General features: G+C 48.1%; 2 protein-coding genes across 3 annotated transcripts in view; one reads left to right on the forward strand and one right to left on the reverse strand.

The window, feature by feature from the left end:
- The window catches only part of RPL37 (ribosomal protein L37), a 326,668-nt gene extending 314,560 nt beyond the window's left edge, over positions 1-12,108 (reverse strand). The window contains exon 1 of the mRNA XM_061567508.1: positions 12,102-12,108. Coding sequence (XP_061423492.1) covers positions 12,102-12,104 — 3 coding nt within the window. The 5' untranslated portion in view covers positions 12,105-12,108. The remainder of the gene's footprint in view (positions 1-12,101) is intronic.
- The window catches only part of LOC133351908 (receptor-type tyrosine-protein phosphatase delta-like), a 440,533-nt gene that overhangs the window by 123,686 nt on the left and 295,440 nt on the right, over positions 1-21,407 (forward strand). The gene's annotated exons all lie outside the window — the stretch shown is intronic.

The raw sequence follows: 21,407 nt of genomic DNA on the forward strand, positions 1-21,407 counted from the left end.
TACAAAAACAACTAAGTGTGTAAATTACGAGTTAAAGCTTTCGTGACTGCAGGGATTCATCTTCTTGGTTCTTTCGGTAAAGTCACGTAGAATGGAAATAATAAAATAATAAAAATAAAACATAATAAAATAATTCTCACGACGTTTCGGCCACAACGCAAGCAGCCGTCCTCAGGTGAAGAACAGGTCTGTCGAGAAGACAGAGTTTGAGGGATCCTAATGGTAACGTTATTGTCATATATCTACAGTAATACCAAGCTTTACATCTCCACCTTTTAAGTCATTTCGCAAATATGTCGTCACTTTATTATTAATACCGCTACCCGGTTTGCGTCGCCTCAACCCCACAGCATCGTCCGTCCATTCTCGTTACACGTCACCTCTTAGCCTTCGCCTCGACCACCACCACCACCACCACCCACCACCCACTACCACCCACTACCACCCACTACCACCACCACCCACCAATGACCACCCTGTAAGTCCCTTGGATTGACGTCGTTTCGATATTCGTCGACGCACCTTTCAGGAAAGCATCCGTGACGTGAACAAGGGTATTTACTGTATTTATTTTTAGCTGGTAGGGAACTCAAACAGCCCTTGCTTGGCCTTTGAAGCTCTGGAAAAGGTTTTGTTCTTCTTCTTTTCCCAACAGGGAAGAGAGGTGTGGTGCCCAATTGAGTGTGCGTTGTGTGTCGTGGTTAGCGCTACGGCGACCCGAGTTCGATTCCCGCGCACGGCCATCACCAGTGACGATTATCTGAACCGGTCATGGGCCTTCCCCTAGGTCGACTCGGCCTCAAATGAGTACCCGATGTGGTGTGTGAACGTCGCCACGAGGGAGACAAAGGTGGCCGGGCGTGGTTGTTGGCCACCCACCCCCTTGGTGTGCCGTGCCGGCCTTCATTGGTGCAACTCGTTAACAGCACTTGCACCCACAGTCTATTCACGCTATACGCGGGGGGGGGGGGGATCTTTGTCTTTGTTTCCCTTGAGCGCGCTGGAGGACATTGCTGTGAGGTTCCGGTGGCTACTGTGCGACCCTTGGTGGGCTTTTAGCGTCCGCATCGTTTTCGCACTTTGCAGATTGACACGACTTGTGGAGAGGCTACGGCTCCCTTCTGGGCAGGACTTAACACCCGGCCCTGTGGGTCACAGTGCACACGGGGGCGCAGCTTAAGCTGAGAGTGGCACCTTGTGCTTTTAAATCACCTCCCCTTATTCCACTACTTCAGAAACCAAATGTGGACCGTGCAAGTCGAGCAAATTATAGACCAGCAATATCTAACCGACCTTTTTCGTCGAAAATGATTGAGCCGTGTGGGCGGCTCGGCAGATCAAAGATATTATTTAAGGATTTAAGTTGTTGGAGCCATTTCAGTCGGGCCTTAGAGTGATGTATAGTACGGTAACAGCATCTATTCATGATTGCCGATTCTGGTGCACTCGCCATCTTAGCACTTCTGGATCTTAGTGCCACTTTCGATTCTGTCAACAATTTTATTTCGCTAAATCGTCTTGACAATTCTTGAAGTGTCTCGGGCACTGCTCTCTGTTGGCTAATGTCATACTTGTCCAACAGATTTTGGTGACCGCTCATCTGTTAATGGTTTAGTAGCCTCAGGGGCTCCTCAGGGCTCAATTCCGGAGGGCCTCTGTTGTTCAGCCTGTGTATATGCTGCTACCACTTGGTCAAATGTTTCGTCGTCGTGGCGGCTTGAATTGCCACATTGATGCTGACGGCTCGCAGATTTATCTTAAGACTATACGACTGATACCATACTTTCAGTTTCCGTACTGTCACGTTGTTTTGCCGAGGATGCACCTAACATTTCTTAAATTAAATTGTGATAAGACAGCGATGATGTTGTTGGGCCGTCCACATCAAGTGCGTAAAATTGGATGGTTCTGGTATGGCAATAGAGGGGATTGTTATTCAGTCTTCCTCTGAGGTCGGTCGGTAACGTGGGTGTCATCCTAGACCCCAGTTTGACATTTTGAGGCCCACGTGCGTAATATCACCAACATCTCGTGTTTTCATTTACGCAACATAGCTCTCGACTAAGACCCAAGCTGTCCCTTCCTGATGCTGATAGGCTGGTGGGGCATGCTTTTATATATATATATTTTTTTTTTATCAAGGTTGGATTACTGTAATTCCTTACTTGCTGGCATTTCTAACAGTGTTTACATGGATTACAAGTCTCGGGGTTTAACCAGATCAAAATATTGTGACTATATCACTCCGATTCTTTGCTGCACTGATTCTTCTTCTCGCAATTAAAGCCCTGGATGGGCTGGCACTTAAATATCTCACCAATCTACTTAAGTTTTATATTCCACTGTGAAAGCATAGTTTTGCTGATTCTGGTCTATTCATTATCCCAAAGACCAGACTTTGTTCTGTAGTAGATGGAGCTTTATGCAGCCAGGCTCCGCGATTGTGGATTTCCCTTCCTCGGTCCATTAGGGAATCTGTCTCTGGTTACACTTTTTAAGTCACAAGTTTATTTTTAAATGATTATTAAAGTTAAGGTTTCAGCCCTGTCAGTGCTCACTCGCACTACTGCTGGCAGATGGGCCTCCGCTAGCAGGAGCTCTAGAGAGCTACCTCGAGAGGGTATTTGGCCTACTCTTCCATGGTGGGGGTGCCTACACTTTACCGCACCACACACGACATGCTGCTCATCTGTCGTCTTACCCATTTCATACACGTGGGTGGACAGAGGCAACAGACTATTTCAGAAACGTCCCCACTTTTTTCCAACTGTGCCACAGTGGCGAGATGTTAACAGCCTCGCCTGGTATTACAGGAGGTCGTGGGTTCGATCCTGACCCTGAAGCCTGCTGCTGTATATTTGGAGTTTGCATGTCTCTCTCACCGTTGTCGAGTGGATTTTTTCCCGGGTCCTCTGGTTGCGTTTCAAATATGCGTTTCAAGTCTTTGGCTGCTATACATTTCCACAGGATAAGCCACTTCGTTGAGCTATCGTTTGTGGCCAGGTCGCTTCTGAAAGGGAGCTATAGAACTCAGTGGGCCTTACCTGGTAAAATAAAATTTGGTTTAACGTCGGTGATCTCCTGTGCGAATTGTTCGCAGCCGCATGGCTGTCTGAGATGTCAACGTTGTGAGGCATTGCGAACGCCGTCGCTTGCTGGTTTTTAGCCGCTCGGAAAGTCAAACGGCTCAGACAAGCTTCGTCCTCGACCTTCCGGCAAAGTCTACAAAAAATAATCGTGATGTGATTGGGTTCATGTTTCTTTTTTTTTTACGTGTGTGTACATTTTTTTTTAAGAGCCCAGATTGTGCAACAATAATAATTCAATTGCAATTTTCGTAATTGATCCCGGATGGTTTGTTGTTGATTAATCGACGGTATTTTTTTTTCCCGTGTCCATTTACAAAGACTGCCGTCATGGTTATGCAGCGGCATAGCATTGGTACAGCCGCTCTGGCCCAGCAGAGCTGTGTCCTTTGGCTGCATGCAGGTGCACCTTCTCTTTATAGCCGCTGCTGACAGGTCATTAATATATATATCAAACCCAGTGGAGGGCCTAAGATGGGTCCCGGTGGCACCAACTGTAAAATGATGAGATATGGAGTCAGCATTTCTGACTTGCCACCTGCTACAGTCGGTTAGATAAGCGCGATTCAAGCCGTGTTAATGCATTCATGGACACACAGACCCGGCGCTGACAACCTATTGCAAACGCCATATTATGGCTGACTTGTGTCGGAAAGCCTCTTTTTCTTGCTTTCTCATTGTTCCAAGAACGCAGCGCCAACGAGTTCTTTGGAGCAAAAGGCGCGAGCAGTTTGATCCCGTGAAATTCCGCGAGGGCAAACGCCGGCCAGGAGACGCTTCCTCCCGCAGCCCTGAGCCCACGTGGCTGGCTGTGAGCCGACGGGTCGTGCCTTTTATCAGGCGCCAACCGGGGGCGACAGGGATACGGGGGGGGGGGAGAAGTAAGCGTCTAAGCCCATTGACGTCACCTGTATACCCCAGCCACGTGAACTTTTAGTGGCTTGACTCCTGCACCCGGTACCATTGGCTGAGGAGAGGCAGACTCGGTCTCTTTTCACCTTCAAACAAATACGTGCAATTTAAAGGCGCAGCCCCGCAAGTGCATGCCCACGCACCACTGCCGGCGGCAGAGCCTCCGCTAGGGGGAGCTCTGTAGAACCCCCCCCTGGCCAAACGTCTTGGAAGAGGTGGAGACTCGCCTGCACCTGACCCCAACACACAAGGCTCTGCCGATCGACAAACTGTGGCTTACCCATTAGTACGCTTTTGTGTCTCCATAAAGCCCCCAATTACATGTGATTTGATACAATCTTGGGGAAAACGGTCAAATGCCCCCTTAATCATCTTCGTGTTTGCGGTGACGCATGATAAATATTGCGATGGTCATCCAGACCACTTGCGCGGGAACGATGACGAACCACAATGGGAGGATGCACAATTAAAGCCGCACTGTGTGTGTGCGTTGGCTTTGAGTCGGATTCACCTGACTCATAGTTTAACTGTCGTACGCTCTGGAGGCCGTTCAGCCGCGTGTTCGCCCAGTGCAGGAACGTGTTCGTCGTGCCATCGGCGCCTGTGATTTCGCTTTGATGCATACGGAATACGGCAGACATCCATTATATAACAGCGGCTGTGTGTGTGTTTGTGTGTGCGTTGGCTCCTTGCATCACCTCTTTGACAATCTCTGTTTTTTTATTTGAAAGGGGCCTTGTGTGCGTGTGGGTTGAGCGGTGGTGCAGCGGTCGGCGCATTGAGCTCTGAACCCGGCGACCCGTTTTTGATTCCGGGGTCACGTGCCCAAGTGCCAAAAGCACCGGTCCTGGGCCTCCCCTAGGTCGACTTGGCCTTACATGAGTACTTGGCATGTTGTGTAAACATTTGCAGTGGGGAGACAAAACGACTTGGATGTGCTGCTGACTGAACCACTCTCTCGTGTTTCTCGCAGGCCTTAATAATTGCCCCCCCTTCCCCCTTAGCAGCACTCCCCCTAATAAGTCTATAAGGCTACGTGCGGTGAATCTTTGTCTTTTGTGTGTGTGCCAATGTGTGATGTGCCATACGCTGTGATATTAGATATATGATCAAGCTGGTCGAGATTGACGGACTATGTACACACAAATGTGACACGAAAGGTCAACGGAAACCAATTGTGTTGTTGTTGTTGTTGTGAACGACGGTTGTGAAATAACCTCTGGTGGTGGCCCAGATCTACCACACGTGTCTGATCCAACACCTGGCGAGGAGGCGATGACAGGGTGTGATGCTCGGGTTACAAAGCACGTTGCGCCTCTTCAAACAGATTCATAGCGAAGGCATAGTGGCATTTTTATGAGCGAATGTGCAGTAAATAGCAAGGGAGCCGGCAAGTCTCATCAGGATTCCGCAGATGTTGCGTCGCTGCGTGTGCGGGCCGCCCTAGCATGTCCTTGTCTCGCGTTGTTCGGCTTGTTTAATTTATAATGCGTCTCTTTACCATCCTCACCTATACCGCTGTAGTATGTGCCCCCGATGCTTGTGTTCGCCAAGATGCTCTGGGACAATTGCAAAACCAATTGAGGCAACGGCGTGCCCGTCGCGGACGTGTCCTCTCGTCTGAGTTGAAATTTAAATTGTTTTGCCGCGTCTTAAGCGGCAAGTTAAGGAACCGCTTGTCGGGATTCAGAAGAGGTCGTAGGTTCGATCCCGAGCAATTGACGCCTGCTGTATATTTGGAGTTTTGCGTCTTTCTCTCCGTGGTCGTGTGGATTTTTTTCCGGGTCCTACCCATTTTTCACTCGACATTGAGGAACGTGCGTTTGGAGTAGAGTATTCGGCGGCTGTAAATGTCCACGTGATAAGCCACGTTGTTGAGCGATCATTTGTGTGGCGACGTCGCTTCAGAAAAAAAAAAACATCTATGGAGCTCATTGGGCCTTACCTGGTAAAGATATGAAAAAAAATAGTTCAGAAGAGATTTTTAAAAAAGGTGTCATGCTATTTGGTCATCATTTTCTTTCATCCCACCTCCTGTGGGAGGCAAAGTCGTGAATGGTGGATTGGCTTATTCGCAGGTTCTCGACGCTCTCCGACACACAGCCGTGATTAAGCGGGAGCCTTGCACAGTGAAAATTACACCGCCCGGCAAGACTGCGCGTCTCCTTCGTCTAAATGCTGTACGAGCCTGTAACCACGGTTTAATTGGATGCTTCACATCGGTGTAAGGCCACGGAGAGGTATGGGGTGAATGCGATGATTGGCACGTGTGAGACTCCAGGGACCCAGAGAAACAATGCAGTCACCTTTCATTAACATTTGCAGTATCGTGATGCTATTGGTCAGACGGTTATTTGAATTGCAAATGCTTTAATCTTGGGACTATGATATTGTGCATTTGTCAATTGTTGCAGTGGGGTGGTGTCATAATAGGTCACCAAAAATATATGGTTGAGACGGTGTTGATTTAAATTTTGCGTAAATGTGTCGGCCTAAATTTATAATGCAGTGTTCATGAACAGTTTGTTAATAACCGTCTAACCTTGAATACTGCTGAGACGGTCACAATAAGTACATTCTGACTATCGTAGACTAAAGGAAAAAACGCTGGTAAATTGCCGTACAAAAAAGCCCCACTGTTAATCTGAGTGTTACAAAACACTTAAAGTAGCTTTACATTACCACTCGTAGCCTTTGGCGCCGTTTAATTTTCACATCTGGTAAAAAAAAAATTGACGTCAGGGCACTTTCAGTTTGTCCTCGCGGGCGGTGGGGGGGCGGAGGCTGGGGTTGTCTGGCCTCATTTATCATGTTATTGTCACATCAGTGAAGAGCGCCTCTGCTCATTTACACGAGGGCCTTGACGCGATAGAGCCAGCGGGCGGGCCGGCGGGCGGGCGGGCCACGAGCGGGGCGCGAGCGATGACACTCCCAAGCAGCGGCACTCTCTGTGCTCCGGCCCGCCGCTCCGCGCAGATGGTGCCGTAGCTCCACGGCGCCCCGACTCGCCGGGTCTCTCGGCCAGTGCCACCGCCGGAGCAGGTGGCTCATTAAGGAGGTGGGCCCAGGTGAGCTCTCTGAAAAGGCGGGTTGCGGCGCGCTTACCATTTTTTTCTGCCCGCGCGGCACCATCTCTCTCCCGAAAATCCGGACTGCTATTTGACTCGCTCGTGGAAGCCGGCCAAACGCAGGGTACTGTCTGCAGTGAAGGACATTCTGTCTTAGATTGGAGTCATGGAGCCTTTTCCCCCCCCCCCTCCCCCCCGGGGTATGCTGTGTCCCCGTTGTGTGCCCCAAAAAGTTTGCCGTGGGTTGTGTAGTGGTCAGCTTGCTCGTGCTCGCATGAGTTTCGTACGCGCGGTGTCCGCCGTGTACTGCTCGCGTACACGTCCATTTGTTCCTGCGAGGCCCTCGTTGACATCCAGCAGGGCAAAGATGACAAAAGGTGGAGGCCAAATAATCTGCTGGTGGAATGGCCTCCTGCTGGAAGGAGCTCCAGGGGATCCCTTTCTAGAGGGCATTTTTGGCGCACTCTCCCATGCTGGCCAGACGTCTTGGGAGAGATGGACATATACAACAACTGCCATTCGCCACTAAGTGGCGGTGACGTCACCACGACGCTTGTGCCAGGCCAAGTGCACCTTGAGGCCACGTGAAGTGTCGAACGCCCGCTGGCAGGAGGTCACGGGGCAGACCCAGGTGCCCTATACCCACACTTTATCTCACACAACGTGACCTCCTGATCGATTAACTGTGGTGTACCCGTTTTTACTGCTGGGTGGATGGCGAGATGGGGGGGGGGATTTAACAAATTTTTTCCCTTGCTTTAACCACCGCGCTGGTCTACTTTGCATACATCCATATATATTATTTTGGGCTTCTCAAAACGTCTGAACGACCCGGCGGTATTTTCTTCATGACCGAGCCTGATTCTGCTGATGAGAGCCAGAAAGTGAAAACCGATTCGGAGTTTGCTGCTTGAATAAATGCTGCCAGCTAACGTCGGTTTTCAAGGGGCATCAGATTGTTGGAAACAACATAATTTCAATTCATTGGAGACACGGGTACAAGTTCAATGAATTGTCTTCCGAACTCTGAAACAATACGTATGTGCACGTTCATATTGAAGGAAAGTTTAAATTGCTCGGAGGAACGTTCCCTTTGAAGACAGTGTGATTATTCCCTTGCAAGTGCAGTTTTCGGTGTATTTGAGTGCCAATGTTCTCGCGGGTAATGCTGAAAATGATTCACAAAGCAAATGGAACAAAATTTCCGCCCTCCTTTGAAAAGAGAAACGCTGTGAAATATCTCAAGAAGGAGACACATATCCTCGTCTGGGTACACCTTACTTTATAATGCCCCAGCTGCATGCCATGAACACATGAGTAATGGAACTCCATGTGATTTCAAACTCCAGAACTCTGGCATGAAACTCAAAGTGCATTCACCACTCCTCCTTGTGTCGTCTTCACCTTCACAGATGCTCGCTAACAGCACTTGCCCCAAGAGTTTGTTAAGGCTATGGGGGGGGGGGGGGGGGCTATGCCTTTTGTGAAGCATGGCACGGTGATTTAAATTGAGAAACTTGAACCCAGGGAGGCTTGAGTTCAATTCCCGGCGGTAGGTGCCAGCCAGTGGAAAGTGCTATCAGGACTTAGCCTGGGCCTCCCTCTAGATTGACTCATTCTCAAATTGTACGAGTCGACCTATAGGTGAGTGGGGGGGGGGGAGAAACAAAGGTGGCGATGTGTGGTGCGAGCCAGACTCCCGTCAAGTGCACCGTGCCAGTCTTAATAGGTGCTCGCCAGTAGCACTCCCCTCGCGAATCTCGAATGAACATATGCGGGATCGTATTTGCGCGCATGTGTGTGTGTGTGTACGTGCCATTTCGTGTGTGTGTACGTGTCATTTCGTGTGTGTGTGTTTACGTGCCATTCCGTGTGTGTGTGTGCGTGTACGTGCCATTCCGTGTGTGTGTGTGCGTGTACGTGCCATTCCGTGTGTGTGTGTGCGTGTACGTGCCATTCCGTGTGTGTGTGTGTGTGCGTGAACGTGCCATTCCGTGTGTATGTGTGCGTGTACGTGCCATTCCGTGTGTGTGCGTGTACGTGCCATTCCGTGTGTGTGCGTGTACGTGCCATTCCGTGTGTGTGTGTGTACGTGCCATTCCGTGTGTGTGTGTGTACGTGCCATTCCGTGTGTGTGTCTGTGTGTACGTGCCATTCCGTGTGTGTGTCTGTGTGTACGTGCCATTCCGTGTGTGTGTCTGCGTGTACGTGCCATTCCGTGTGTGTGTCTGCGTGTACGTGCCATTCCGTGTGTGTGTGTCTGCGTGTACGTGCCATTCCGTGTGTGTCTGCGTGTACGTGCCATTCCGTGTGTGTGTGTGCGTGTACGTGCCATTGCGTGTGTGTGTGTGCGTGTACGTGCCATTGCGTGTGTGTGTGTGCGTGTACGTGCCATTGCGTGTGTGTGTGTGCGTGTACGTGCCATTGCGTGTGTGTGTGTGCGTGTACGTGCCATTGCGTGTGTGTGTGTGCGTGTACGTGCCATTGCGTGTGTGTGTGTGCGTGTACGTGCCATTCCGTGTGTGTGTGTGCGTGTACGTGCCATTCCGTGTGTGTGTGTGCGTGTACGTGCCATTCCGTGTGTGTGTGTGTGCGTGTACGTGCCATTCCGTGTGTGTGTGTGTGCGTGTACGTGCCATTCCGTGTACTGGGTACGATTCCAGGCTCTATATAATATTAAGTGGCATCTGAACCTGTCCTGGGCCTCATTGATTGGCTCAACCGTAAAATGAGTACCTGGTGCGGATCCATGATTAGTCATCAGCAATGGGAGACAAAGGCGACTGGGCGTGGTACTCGTGTGGCATGCCTAACATATCAGGTACCTTAAGAGTCGTTACGGAAATCGGGAGATCATTGTCTTCGCGTGTGCGTCTGTGTGTCTCGGGTATAACTATTGCAATGATTCGAGCAGCGCTCGTCAACACGTTTGAATTATTCGTGATTTTGCAGTTTGTACCGGCCTAAAAGAATGATTGGAGCAAAGTGTGCATACATTCTCATGGCTTTCCTGCGAAGGCTTTCTCCACGCTGCTGCCTCTTCAGCCATTTGACCAATGTTGATGGAAAATTTCTGGGACGGCCCAGGATCACGATACCTCGCGCGATGTCGATTTTCACATCACGGAGGGGGTCACAGGTCAAGGTCAGAATGCTCCCAAAACCTCTCATTCCGATGCATCTCTCCTCCCGGCACTGTACATCTTAAATCATCTCGACCGATGCGAACCATTTCACAGTGAGATATTACGTAACCTTAATATACGCGCGTGATTTAATTAAATAAACATGGGACACCAAAATAAACGTGTTTTTCTTTATTATAAATAAGCCGTCTCAAAGCGAATAAATGAAATAACACGTTTGTCGTGCAACATGTGAACAGCAAAGGCACAGGTGTTTAAGATTACCACGCATTGCTATGAATGGCTTATTTTATAGCATTAATAAAGAGTAGTTATTTCCAATTGACATATCGGGAGTAACCACAGGATGTGCTAATGCAATCCGTAAGCAAAGGTAAGAGCAATCATTTAGGAGAACACTTTTCTTGCAAAGGACTTGTGTTTTTTTTTTCGATTACAGCAGAAGCGTTTGTGAAAGTGCTGCGCGGGGCAGATTCGGTTATCTCTTTTTCAAAGGCGGAGAGATGTGGTCTCGGCAATGGGTTTATGGGACATTACACATCTAAGAGAGATGCATACGTGAGTGTCTTTGTACATGCGTAGGACGTATATTTGTGCAAGCGTATACAAGTATGGGGGATGCTGCCACGGTTGGTATGGTTTCCATATTGGACGTGCAATTGAGAGGAATTCCCCCAGTTTGATCTCCCGGCATGGCAAGCATGAAACAACGTGTACGTTTAGCTAAAAAGAATCAGTTTAAAACGCTAGGCCAGAATTCTGTCGAGAGGATTGATGAAGCAACAGAGCTAAATGCGTGTCGTGAACTTTGATATCATACCGTCACATCTTTGACAGACCCCCCCCCACCCCCTAGTGAGGGGAAATTTAAGGTCATCAAGGGAGTTGCACGCTCATGACTTGCATATTTAAATTGTGTGTTTTTAATTGATGAGGCTTTTAAACTTGTATTACTGGAGAAGAAGAGGGCGGGGGAAGTCATTCGTACATTTTTCTCATGAAGCGAGAGATCCAGGCAAGATGCAAGAAATCAACTCAAGGAAGCTCTCGATTTAAAGCTTGCGTGACTGCAGGGATTCATCTTCTTGGTTCTTTCGGTAAAGTCACTCTCTACCCACGAGCGTATGTAAATATGAACACTGCACTCGGTTTGATCCGGCAGCTCGCGTGTGCCGGGGTGATGTATGGGTACTCCAAGACGTCTGGCCGGCGTGAAAGGAGGTAGGTCAAAGTACTATCGATATAGAGGGGCTCTTTAGATCTCCTCTGAGTGGAGGTCCTTCTGCCCGCAGTGACGTGGCAGGCAATCGCAGGGATGCACCTTTACCCGAATCTGTCTGGATACCAGTACAGACAGCACTCGATTATATAGCCCAGGACACGTGATTATGTATTTTGTATATACAGTGCATTTGTTTGCAATTGCTCTCGGTCATGTGTTCACTTATTTCAGTGCACAGTGCTGCTTTTAATGAAGACTTCTCTGTTGTGGCCGTGGTGTGTTTGCATCTTATTAACGGGGCTTTTACTCTGTTCTCAGCCCCAGGCAATTTCACTGCGTCTTAGCAATCCTAAACACTGCGTGACACGTGCTGCTATGTGTGCCCTTTCTTATTGTGTATCTGTTTGTCATTCTGGTTTCTCCAGCATTTAACGGTAAACATTTAAGCTGTAAGTAAAAAGAAAAAACAACAACTCGTCCTGTATCCCGCTGGAAAAGTGAGACGAGTTTCCTTGATCTTATTGGTTCTTTCGGTAATAATTTATGATGTTTTATTTTTATTATTTTATTATTTCCATTCTACGTGACATTACCGAAAGAACCAAGAAGATGAATTCCTGCAGTCACGAAAGCTTTAAATCGAGAGTTTCCTTGAGTTGATCTCTCGCATCTTGCCTGGATCTCTCGCTTCATGCGAAAAATGTACGAATGACTTCCCCCGCCCTCTTCTTCTCCAGTAATACAAGTTTAAAAGCCTCATCAATTAAAAACATACAACTTAAAGATGCAAGTCATGAGCGTGCAACTCCCTTGATGACCTTAAATTTCCCCTCACTCGGGGGCGGGGGGAAGGGCTGTCAAAGATGTGACGGTATGATATCAAAGTTCACGACACGCATTTAGCGCTGTTGCTTCAATCCTCTCGACAGAATTCTGGCCTAGCGTTTTAAACGGATTCTTTAAACGTTCGCGTCATTGGGTAATGCCGAACGCTGACTATTCCAAGCGCTGCGTCTTGAAAATGCGGTTGCCCAAAGACGAGCTGGGGCGCCCGCAAACCCCATGCTTCGTGGAGGCGAGGGGATGGTGGCTCACACAATTCTGGGAAACTCCCCAAGAACGTCTGCGCTTACGAGGTGGCCAGCAGATGGCAATTCCAGCAAGTGGGTTGAGCCTTCAATGCTATCCCCCTCATGCGTGTAGGTTTTCTCCAGGGTACGAATGTTTCCATCTACCATGGCGAAACACTCTCGCTGCGGTGGCTAGGAGATGTTAACTGCCTCGCCTGGTATGCAGGAGGTCGTGGGTTCGATCTCGACCCTTGACGCCTGCTGTATATTTGGAGTTTGCGTGTTTCTCACCCCGTGGTCATTTGGATTTGTCTCCGGGTCTTCCGTTTTTTTTTTACCTCCACATTTAAAAACATGCGTTTAGAGTATTTGGCTGCTATAAACTCCCACAAGGTGATGATAAACCACTTCGTTGAGCTATCATTTGTGGCCAGGTCGCTGATGTTAAGGAGCTTATATAGCTCGGCGAACCTTACCTGGTAAAATAAAATAAAACGTACGAATGCAATTGACCAAACCTTGCGACGCAGGATCATCTGAAAACAAAAAAAGCCCCGGTGAGGTTTGGTTTTTTTTCTGGACAGAAGATGAAGCTAATTGAAGGGCCCACTTTCGATGGAGCTCTGTAGAGCCACTTTGAGGGTTTTTGGCCTACTCTCCCACGCTGGCAAGACACACTGGAAGAGGTTAGAGTACCCGCACACAGTTTGCTTGGTTGAAGAAAAGGTCATTTATATTATTATTATTTACTTGGATGCTGTATAAATCCATATTGCATAATTGTATTGTACCCAGGCATTACTCCTTCAGGAAAGTTGTCGGCATATTTTGATCTGGGGGGGGGGTCACTGAAAGTGCACTACATTTCCGTGTCGCTATGGCAACAATGCATTTTTCCCACTAGGGAGCGAGGAGGCTGTGCGTGCACTGATGAGGGTCCGGGTTACCATGTGGACTTGGGAATAACATCTGTGCGAGCACCAGGGGCCCTATTAGTGCACAAAGGGTATGGGGAGATAGGTGGGCATTTGTCCTATTTCTCTGGGTGTGCATACAAAATAAATAAATAAAGTTATTTCTCTCCCCCCCCCCCCCCGATCTGGGTCTGAATAGCTTCTTGTTTTGATTATCACAATCATCATGCTTATCAGCCGTGGTCAATCCGCTGCTAGATGGAGACAACCTACAAGCTGACACACTCTCTCTCTCTCGGGATCCTGTGATGGAATACTTAATATACAAACAATTGTACATGATTGCCGTGAGAGTTATTGTGTCATTGTATATTGAGTATTCAGGGGTGGGGGGAGGGGGGGCAGTGGCACAGTGGTTCTCACACAGCACTAACTAACCCGGTCACTGTTAACATCAGTGGCGTGTGATACATTTCTCTTCTTGGTTCTTTCGGTAAAGTCACTGTAGAATGGAAATAATAAAATAATACAAATAAAACATAATAAAATAATTCCCACGACGTTTCGGCCACAACGCAAGCAGCCGTCCTTAGGTGAAGAACAGGTCTGTCAGAAAGACAGCATCTGAATGAACACCACCAGGATTGGCAGCGTATATTTAAGCTGGGTTGGAGGGGGGGAAGAGCGCCTTGACAAAGGAAATTGCATATCAAGAGGAATTTAGCATATTTATGGGAAATGCAGGTATGTGATTAGTACTACTTATGCCCGTGCATTATGCAGGATTAGCAGCATCAAAGGCAGGGGATATGTGAGTGATACATTTGTTTGAAATATGTATGTTGAACTGCTTTCGCACCCCATGTAGCCAACCGTGCCAATCGAAGTTGCATCACAGCTAATACCACTTTCATTACAGCAATGACAATAATTAATGTAAAACAGTAATTACTGCGCGATTGCACATTGATCTCGATGCTATTACTCAAAATACCAATAAGTGCACTGATTGGCCCGAGCAGTCGAGATTGATACACCGCGGTAAGTCAATTGGAGGGTCTCTGTTGGTGAGATAAAGTGCAGGTACACTCCCCCATGCCTTCCAAGAGATGGCCAAACACACGGCTCTGCCTGACTGTGTGTACGAGTGCCTCCATGGAGTGGTACCATGGAGTAGGCACCACCGTTATTTTGTCGGATTTCTGCTCCGGCTGCTGCTGCTGCTGCTGCTGCTGCTCGTGGCGACCTCCGCGTCGGTGAATATGAACCCCCGGCCGAGAGAAACTAGGACGACCGCCCTTTTCACAAGGCTTCGCCCCCTTGTCGCGCGGAATTCTCAAATAACAAAAACCTTAAATTCCACAACCACTTCGATAGAGACCTAAAATTCATTTAATGAACACGGAGTGATGAGACAAACGGCGATGCGCATCAGAACCGCTATTAGCATGATTTTCTGCATTCCTTAAATGACTGTTTACGTTACGTTACAAAATACCCTAGAGAAGCTCTCCCCGGTAAGAGCCCCTTCCACCAGCAGTGGCATGGACAAGCAATTCCAGATGTACATCTTTACCTTGGCAGATGTCGTGAATGGCCCCGCAATGTATATGTGCCTGCGCGGTGTGTGTGCACGAAGTTCACCGTGAACCACTGTCGATGAAATTCTTGCGAGCGCGCTGACCACGCGCAGGCTGACCACACGCCAGAACGGATTGCAAAGAAGCGCATTTCACTCTATGGCTCTGCGCATTGCTTGTTGCAAGTCTGCCAGCTTGTGTTCTCACCAAGCCAGATTATTATTATTTTTATTATTTTTTTATCCACGGGAAGAACACACACTGGGGCTTGTGTCTTGCTTGAGGAGGCCTCCCAGGACCAATTTTGGTTCAAAAGACCAACAAAAAAACCCACTCAAAGGGATGTCGTACCGCAGGGTGTTTGGATGCAAAGCGCCGTGGTTAATTTGGATAGCACCTTGTAATTAACGTCATCGCGAGTTAAACCGCCCCGCTCTAGCGCGCTTGCCCGTACATGCACACGTGAAATAGACGCGGTGCAAATAAATATAAAAAAAACATACACAAAACACACACAGTGCAACACGGCAAATGTAAAATACTCACAAATAACCAAAACAATTCTCAAATGGCCATTTGGCATCGCACTGTTTTCACATGGCGCTGGGAACCGCAAAATGTGAAAACTAGTGGCATTCAACACTCGCTTTGACGCTCCGAAAGGGCAATTGTGCAGATGGGGAGCATTCCAGAGGGGGCCTCTGTGTGTGTGTAAAAAAAAAAACATCTCCCTCGACTCCGTGCAGTAAGGCGGGTGGGATGGTAACTGGAGCGGAAACTGGGTTTGTGAGCGCACCGAACGATTCCGTGCCATGGCCAGGGATGCAGCTCGATTCGACTACGACGCTCAGGGCGCCAGCTTTCACATCATGACTGGCTCGGTCAGTCTCTGAGAGAGAGAGAGAAAGTCAGTCTGCCTGCCTGTCTGCCATAACCTCTCACACGCAGATTCCCCGTGAAGCATACGCAGACCGTTGGGGCGAATGCCGTATGTGAGCACATATCAAGGCCAGCACACAATGCCCAGCGATTTTTCGCCCCCAGTTGTTGAGGTTTTTTTTGGCCCAACGCACCAGGTACTCGTTTGAGGCCGAGTTCACCCAGGGGAGGCTCGGTACCAGTTCAAATAATCACCGTGTGAGCTGTGGCCAGGAATTGAACCTGGGTAATCAGGTTTGATTACAGTGCACTCACCACTACGCTACCGCTCCCCACGCATGTTCACACACACACATGGACTAACAACTGCACGCATGCATGCTCAATGGCTCGTGTGCTCGCTTGTGCGATTGTACAAAAACACACACTTGCACACGCAAGTGCGTGTTTTTATATCCTCGGGCCAAATACATTTCAAGAGCGACATTGCGGGGAGTATGCATGCCTAATCAGATCAAGAGAATCCGTGGTCCAATGAGCAGCAGTGAAATTCTTGAGAAACGTGTTTATGTTCATTATATATATATAGATATTTTTGGTGATGTTGCTTGTCAGGCCATACCGGTTGAGCTTCAGGCATTGCTGGATATTGCAGCACTGGCACGCAAAGGCAACCCGTATAGCCTTAAAAAACTTTTGGGGCAAGTGCTGTTTAGGAGCCCATATGAAGGCCTCCTTTGTCTTCCTAGTGAAGGTGTTTACAGATCGCACCAGGTGCTTATTTGAGGCTGAGTTGATCTAGGGGAGGCGCACGATTGGTACAAAAATCTATGTTTCTGTAAAGAGGAATCGCTGATCTTGGCTGTGTCAGTACAAATACCAAGATCCCCCGTATCCCCTGGACATTCTGCGGGGCAAGTGTTGTTAACGAGCACCTATAAAGGCCGGCACAGTACACGAGGTGGCCAGCACCACGCCCGACCGCCTTTGTCTCCTCGGTGGTGATGTTTATACACCGCACCAGATACACTTTTGAGGCTGAGTCGACCTAGGATGGAGGCCCATGACCGGTTCAGATAATCATCACTGGTAGTTGGCCGTGAGCGGGAATCGAACCCGGGTAGCCAGGTTCATAGCGCGGCGCGCTCACAGCTACACTACCGCTCCCCCCCCCCCACACACGCAAAACACACACACGCGTACATTGTTCCGTGGATGCACAAACCAAGCCCCACGTCCCCACACACATGCCCTTTGGCGTCGTGACGCTCACACACGCGAGCTCCAGTTTATGACTGACCCTGAGAGGTCGCGCGTGGGGACGTGAAGGATTATCGGCAGGCTGCTGTGTGCCCCCACTCAAACGCTTGGCTGCGCGCGAACGCACGCGCGCACTCGCCAACGCACTTCGAATATACGACCATAGGCACAACAGAAAAAGACAGAGGCGCGCCCCCTAACATAGACTTCGACTGGGAGAAAGTGCTATGAACGACCTTCTATGAAGGCCGGCACCGCACACGAAGAGTGGGTGGCCAGCACCAGGCTAGGCTGCCTTTGTCTCCCCATTGCTGATGTTTACAGATTGCACCAGGTACTTATTTTAAGGCTGCCCCGACAAGGGGCTTTGAGCGGGGATGGAACGCGGGTGAGCCAGCTTTTTCGTACAACGCGCTCCGCCGCTGCACTACAACCTCACACACACGTGCACGCGCGTGCACTCGACATTGAAAACTAATTTTCTTGAGAACTGATTTTTGTGGGCCTTTAGTTTGTTGGCTTTTTCCCCAGCACCTCTAATTGGCACGGTCGGGACTACGTGCGGTGCGAAAGGAGTTCAACACACACGCGTGCGCACGTGCACGCTTGCGCTGACGCATCACATGCATGCAGATACCGCCGAGAAAGTCGACGATCCTGTTTTAAATCGCACTTTAAACTGTACGAATCTGCGAGCGAGCGAGGCAACATACCATGCAAAGCCGGAATTCCTTCTGTGCATGCTCTGCGGTAGGTTTATTATTTATGTGAGCGAGAGCACTGTGCCCGAAACAAAGTGTTGGAGATTGCTTTATTGGAATAAAGGGTGGATGGGTCTGCCATTGAGGTCAGGTGTAATCCTTTTACCGTCGCCTCATTGCATGGTGTCAGTCATTTCCCCCCAAGCCTTTTTGTAATCCACTCACCTGCAGAGACAGGTGTAAGTAGAATGGGGCCCAACTGGTGGGATTTAAACAAGAAGAACAACCTATGCATCCTCATTTTTCGATTTAAAGCTTTCGTGACTGCAGGGATTCATCTTTTTGGTTCTTTCGGTAAAGTCACGTAGAATGGAAATAATAAAATAATAAAAATAAAACATAATAAAATAATTCTCACGACGTTTCGGCCACAACGCAAGCAGCCATCCTCAGGTGGAGAACAGGTCTGTCGAGAAGACAGTCTGAATGAGGACGGCTGCTTGCGTTGTGGCCGAAACGTCGTGAGAATTATTTTATTATGTTTTCTTTTTATTATTTTATTATTTCCATTCTATGCATTCTCTTCTAACTTTTGCGCCCCGACTCTCATCGCAGCTCGGGGTTTTTTTTGAAGTCTGTGCGCACACAAAAAAAGTGTAAGTCCATGGGGCCAGAGCTGGTACTGCCTATAGTAGCAAAGCTCTAGCCATGTCGATTTTTTTTACGTGGCAAATAAAGGGGTGAGGGCGGGGGAGGTTATTTCACAACACCACTCATTACAAATGGTTATCACACTATTCACTGTTTGTGGCCACATTAAGCAATTACAACCACTGCGGCGATGACACCTAAGGTGGTACTGGCAATTGCAATATCTGGCCGAGGATCGTGAACTAAATGGGAGAGGGATTGCTTGCCGTAACAGCAACTAACATGGGGGTAAACGTATCTATTTTAATTGAAGAGTTAATGCGAAACGAGTATTCCATAATGCTTCACCATAGACAAGCCCTTTCTCTATTGGCGATCATTCGTAAACCTCCCAGAAAGGGTTGACAATTGATCATTCAAGAGATGGCTCTGACTCTTATGGTGCCACCAGCATATTTGTCTTTACGGCTTCTCTACTCAGCCCTGACAGGTATGCATATACAGGTCGTACGTGTCAAGACTACTGCAAAGTGTATACAGGCAAAGCTAATGCTGGGTGTGTGCATGGGGGTAGGAGGTGCGGTGCTGGCCACCCACCCTCTCGTGTTACCGTACCGGCTATCGTCGGTTCTGCTCGCAAACAGCGCTCGCTCCAACAGTCGGCGAAAGGCTATAAGGTGGGGCTGGGTGTCTTTTAGGGGAAGCTGCTTTTAAATGTTTTATGGATATGCTTTTGTCGCTTGCTTCGCTGCATTTATTCATTTGCTGCATTTATTTTTGGTGAAGGAATAATTTCCAGAATAATTTCCAGAATGATTGCTTGCCTCTGAGTTTTTTTTTTGCTAAACAATAACGAGATACACACAATTGAATGCCTTGGTACATACACGCATAGCCCTTGCCCTTGGTGGAGCATTGCATTGAGAGCAAGAATGAGTGAGGCCTTATCGTTTGATAGGTCCTGAGAAAGCAATAACTTGCCAGCTCTATGTGGCGGAACAATGACGGGGTGATTGACAAGACATTGAAGTCTATATTCACATTGTGTTGTACTCCGTTCGCTGAAAGTGGCTGTAGGAAAAAATCCCAGACCGACATTACATGAATCTGTGCAATTTTGCAGAAAGTGCACCAGAATTGGGCTTTTTGTCAAAAAAGCTATTTTATTTTTTTTGCGTCGAGAAATGAAAAAGCCACTGGAAAAATTGGCGAAAATCACTTGGGTTTGGTTTCCGGTGACGTGATGCTTCTACGACTCAATCTTCAAGTTACAAAAACACTCCACCGTGAATATCTTTGGTTTCTACAACCTTGGATTGAAGAATAAAGTAAATCCACCACGTTGAAATTTTGAATTTCTCTCAACACAACTGTGGAGTAACGTTTTTGTCGTTGTTGGACTGATGTATATAATTGTAGAGGCTGTCACCGGGGGAATCTTGTGCAAGTGAGATGCTGTAATGTGCTGAAGGTTGTCCTCGTTAATACATTTTGCAAACCAATACACATGAGTGACGGGAAGCTGCCCTGGCCCATAGCACTGAGGCAGACTGGCATTAAGGGACAATGTTTAGGACTTCGATTCAAAGGATCGATAGTTGAATACCAAGTTGAGATTGATCCCCGGATCGAACACGGTACGGTCACACAGATTCCCACAATGTATGGCTGGGATGTCATGATTGGTGGTTTGAAATGAGGGGCACAGAGTATAATTCGTCCCAAGGCGCTACTCTTGAGCGCTAGAAAAGGACAGACAAGATGGACAGAGAGCCAAACTCGTTAAGCTCTCGATACAATATGGATCAACCGTGTGTTGTCACCCATCACTCATATGGCCCGCAAAACACAAAGATATAAAAAAAATCAACGCAAACCACAGTTAATGAAGTCCCCTGTTTCGGGAATTTAAACGGTTAACAGGAAGACAGAAATGAGGAGAGAACGAGGGATCGGATCAAGCGAAGTCGTAATTGAAAACCAGTTAAATGAGTTCTCTCTTTGCCGGCGGGGCTGAGCGAAGGTGGTCTCTGGTTTGATTGTTGAGTTCACGCACACTTTTTAATGCAAACGGTAAGATGTACAAACACATTTTTTCGGGTTGAATTTAGCGGTCACACTTGGGTTTCATAACACTTGCGGCTGAATAATGCTCACGCTTCATGCGTTTATTTAATCAAGAACATGTTTCCTGCCCTAATGATCAGGAAATCAATTTCTGCCACACTCAGCATGAAGACGAGGTGCAATATTTATTGCAAAATTTTTTTACAATCAAAAATTAATATACAGCTTTCAGACGTTGTATTTATTTCCCTTCTCCCTCTCACTCGGCTAATGATACATGATCACAAGTTGTGAAATTCAATACGCTGATAACAGGGTATCGAAAGCAGTCTGTCACTTTGTCTTACTGCCTTCCCACTCTGCCCATTGTGCCTCCTGCACTTTCCATCGTCCCCTGCATCGCTGCCAGGGGGGAGTGCTGGTGCGGTGGATAGCGCGGGGCAATGAATCAATTTCCACCTTCGTTGAATTCTAGGCCTTGGCTATAATCAAAGGCAACTGACATCGCAAACCTCTCCTTCGCCAACCCGCACTGACGAGCATGGCGACGTATAGTCAAAACAACCCACGTGACCAACACGTAGGGTGGTCACCTGTCCCGATTGCCACATTATTGGCCTGTTTCGGTGGCAGCTGTTTTGAGAAATCTTAAGTCTTTCCAGAACGTTAAACAAACGTCCCGGTTTTTTTCTTCGTCAGTTACATTCAGTTTCCCCTTATTTTTCCCATGAAATGTGCCAATATTTTTCACGTCCAGAAGTCAGAATCAGAACATTTATTTATGCAGGAGGAATTCAATGAGCTATCAAGCTCTTTTCGAGGCGTGTAAGAACGTTGCAATAACACAAAAA

Source organism: Lethenteron reissneri, chromosome 39 (genome assembly GCF_015708825.2).
Source record: "Lethenteron reissneri isolate LAM-NWPU_2019-01 chromosome 39, ASM1570882v1, whole genome shotgun sequence".
Taxonomy (NCBI): domain Eukaryota; kingdom Metazoa; phylum Chordata; class Hyperoartia; order Petromyzontiformes; family Petromyzontidae; genus Lethenteron; species Lethenteron reissneri.